The 2,927-nt window shown below is 46.7% G+C and overlaps 1 protein-coding gene across 1 annotated transcript in view; it reads right to left on the bottom strand.

The window, feature by feature from the left end:
* The window catches only part of PIK3CD (phosphatidylinositol-4,5-bisphosphate 3-kinase catalytic subunit delta), a 13,233-nt gene extending 10,415 nt beyond the window's left edge, over positions 1-2,818 (bottom strand). The window contains 1 exon segment of the mRNA XM_007453331.1: positions 2,678-2,818. Coding sequence (XP_007453393.1) covers positions 2,678-2,818 — 141 coding nt within the window.
* Between the last annotated feature and the right edge of the window lie 109 nt (positions 2,819-2,927).

Here is a 2,927-nt window from a genome sequence, read left to right as displayed (position 1 = left end):
GGTGCCACAACACCTGGGAGGGAAGTGGCCGGTCAGCTCCTCCCCTACGGTGGGCGGGGCCACAGGGAGCGGGAGGCGGGTGGAGGCTGGTCTCACGACCCTGACAAGGGGGCAAAGGCAAGATCCCAGGACCACTACTCTCTCCATCCCTTGAGCACTGGCCACAGGGTCGCCGGGAGTCGCCGTCCCTGCCCTTCTACGAAGGGGGCCAGGTAGGCCCTAAACCTGGAACAGAGCGGTGGGTCCTACGGTCTCCCCTGTAGGCTACCCCGAGAGATGGCCGTCCAGACTTGACCTCCAGGCACCCAGCTAATCGTTCCTGGTTCATCACCCTGGTCTTTAAATGGTGGCAAGTAATTCAGAAAAAGTTTCACACACCGAGGGGGCCATAAACGCCTCTGCGGGCTGTGTCCGGTGTGTGGCCTCGGGGTGAGGAGTCCCCAGGGATCACAGGAGCGCCACTGGGGCACCAAGTGTTAGTGCAAAGGTGCTCACCGCTGAGTCACAGAGAAGATGGAAAAGGAGAGAACAGCTCTATTTTTCTTCCACGGGGGATGGATAATTACGGTCCATCAATGCAAAGCACAGGCGTGTGACTCAGAATCTAAGGATACCTGTACCAATGCACACAGGGCTCCCAGATACAGCATTAAGTGGGAAAAGACCCCAAGCTGTAGAACAGCAGTTGTAATTCAAGCCCATTCCCATAAAAACGATGATAAACGTATTAACTACTGCAAGCTACAGTCTGCCAAGTTACTGGAAGACAGATGCACCCATTCACTTACACACCGTCTATGGCTGCTTCAGCCCTACAATGGCAGAGTTGAGCAGTTGTGACAAACACCATATGACCAGCAAAGCCTAGAATATTAACTGTCTGGTCCCTGGTATAAATTAAAATATTAAGAAATTGAAACTGGGCACTTCCTTGACGGTTCAGTGGTTAACACTTTGCCTTCCGACGCAGGGGGTGAGTTCGATCCCTGGTCGGGGAACTAAGATCCCACATGCCTCTCGACCAAAAAACAAAAAACATAAAAACAGAAGCAATACTGTAACAAATTCAACAAAGACTTTAAAAATGGTCCACATCAAAAAAAAAAAAAAATCATAAAAAAAAAGAAATTGAAATTGAACTGGGATATGAGGTGAGACTGCTGAGACTGATGTGTTTTATATTTCTGTGGTATTTGGAATTTTAATAATATGCATGTAGAGCCCTGTAAGCAAAACGAAAAAGATTAAAATGATATTTACACAAGGTTAATAACATGAAAAGGATGTTATAATGTTAACTCAGAAAAAAGATATAAAAATTCATAATCAGAGCTATTGCAAAAAAACACTACAAAGGAAAAGAAAATAGGAAACAGCCAAAGTGTTAACTGTGCTTGTCTCATACGGCTGGATCATGGGTAATTTTTTCCTTCTACCTTTTCTTATTCTCCTAAATTTCAATGTGTCCATAGTACTTTTGAAATGGAAAAAAAGAAATTTCATTTTTAAAGAAACACCCAGGAAGGGAAGATTAAAACACAAAACAAAACAAAACAAAACTCAAGGATGGCCCATTGCTTTTCTCCTTTTTTTTCTGCTCCCAAGTATAGCTTTTCAAATTCCAGGCTAAGGCCTTGTCCTCTGCCATGACCCATTAAATCCCACGCTTTGCAAGTGGGATAAGCCCTTTGAAAGGTCAGAAGACAAGATCTACCAAATACCATCCAGATATTTCATCCTTTGACTCAGTAATCCATGATGAAAATTATTCAACAAAGCCAAAAACCATTTCCAAAGATGATGTTGACTATGATGACAGCTCTGAAGACAAAAGACCGGGAGAACTCAAGCGGCCGTGCATGGGGTGTGGTTTCAAACGTGATGGCACAGTCATGGAGAGAATGAAAGGCCACCATGGGAACCAGCACCCTGAAGCTTTCACAGGAATCTAGGGAGGGTAAACGTGCCATGATAAAGGCGGGAGCTGAATTTGGAAAGCTAGGTGGATTTCAACTGTGAGTTTTTAAACAATTCTTGGACATTATTTTTATCTTTTAATTTTTTTAATTTTTTTTGCCCGCACCACGCTGCTTGCGGGATCTTAGTTCCCTGACCAGGGCTTGAACCTGGGCCCCGGGCAGTGAAAGCGTGCAGTCCTAACCACTGAACTTCCAGGGAATTCCCATATCTTTTTTTTTTTTTTAATTTACTTGTTTTATTATTTATTTTATTTTTTGAGATTTTTGGCTGTGTTGGGTCTTCGTTGCCGTGTGTGGGCTTTCTCTAGGTGCCACGAGTAGGGGCTGCTCTTTGTTGCGGTGCGCGTGCTTCTCATTGCGGTGGCTTCTCTTGTTACGGAGCACAGGCTCTAGGTGCGCGGGCTTCAGTAGTTGTGACTCGCGGGCTCTAGAGCTCAGGCTCAGTGGTTGTGGCGCATGGGCTTAGCTGCTCCGCGGCATGTGGGATCTTCCCGGACCAGGGCTCGAACCCATGTCCCCTGCATTGGCAGGCGGATTCTTAACCACTGCGCCACCAGGGAAGCCCCCCCACCCCACCCCGCAACCATATCTTTTAAAATTCCTAGCTGAGGATCTCAAATCTGAGAGTTGCGAGAGTCCATCTGTCTGCTTCTCTGAGTTCCAAGCTCTGAAAACTAGTTTTAAGGTCAAGATCGTACCTTCTTGATGGTGCTGAGGTTGGCATTTCGGGACACAGGGAAGTTCAGATAGACCCCCGTGGGCAGCAAGAAATCAACGGCCACGCTCTGATTCTCCTCCTTGGTCCAGAATTCCATGGGGCAGTCAACCCCGGGGGGCATCCTGCTCTTTTAATTCTCGGATACCAATCGTCCTGCAAAGGAAGCAAAGGCAAAGTGAGGCCCTAAGGTGTGCTGGGTGAGTCCTTTAATAGGGCCCTTTGGAAAACAG

Source organism: Lipotes vexillifer, unplaced genomic scaffold (assembly GCF_000442215.2).
Source record: "Lipotes vexillifer unplaced genomic scaffold, Lipotes_vexillifer_v1.1 scaffold575, whole genome shotgun sequence".
NCBI classification, from domain to species: Eukaryota; Metazoa; Chordata; class Mammalia; order Artiodactyla; family Lipotidae; genus Lipotes; species Lipotes vexillifer.
Note: the sequence above shows the minus strand (reverse complement) of the source record. Positions and strands in the feature narration are given on the sequence as shown.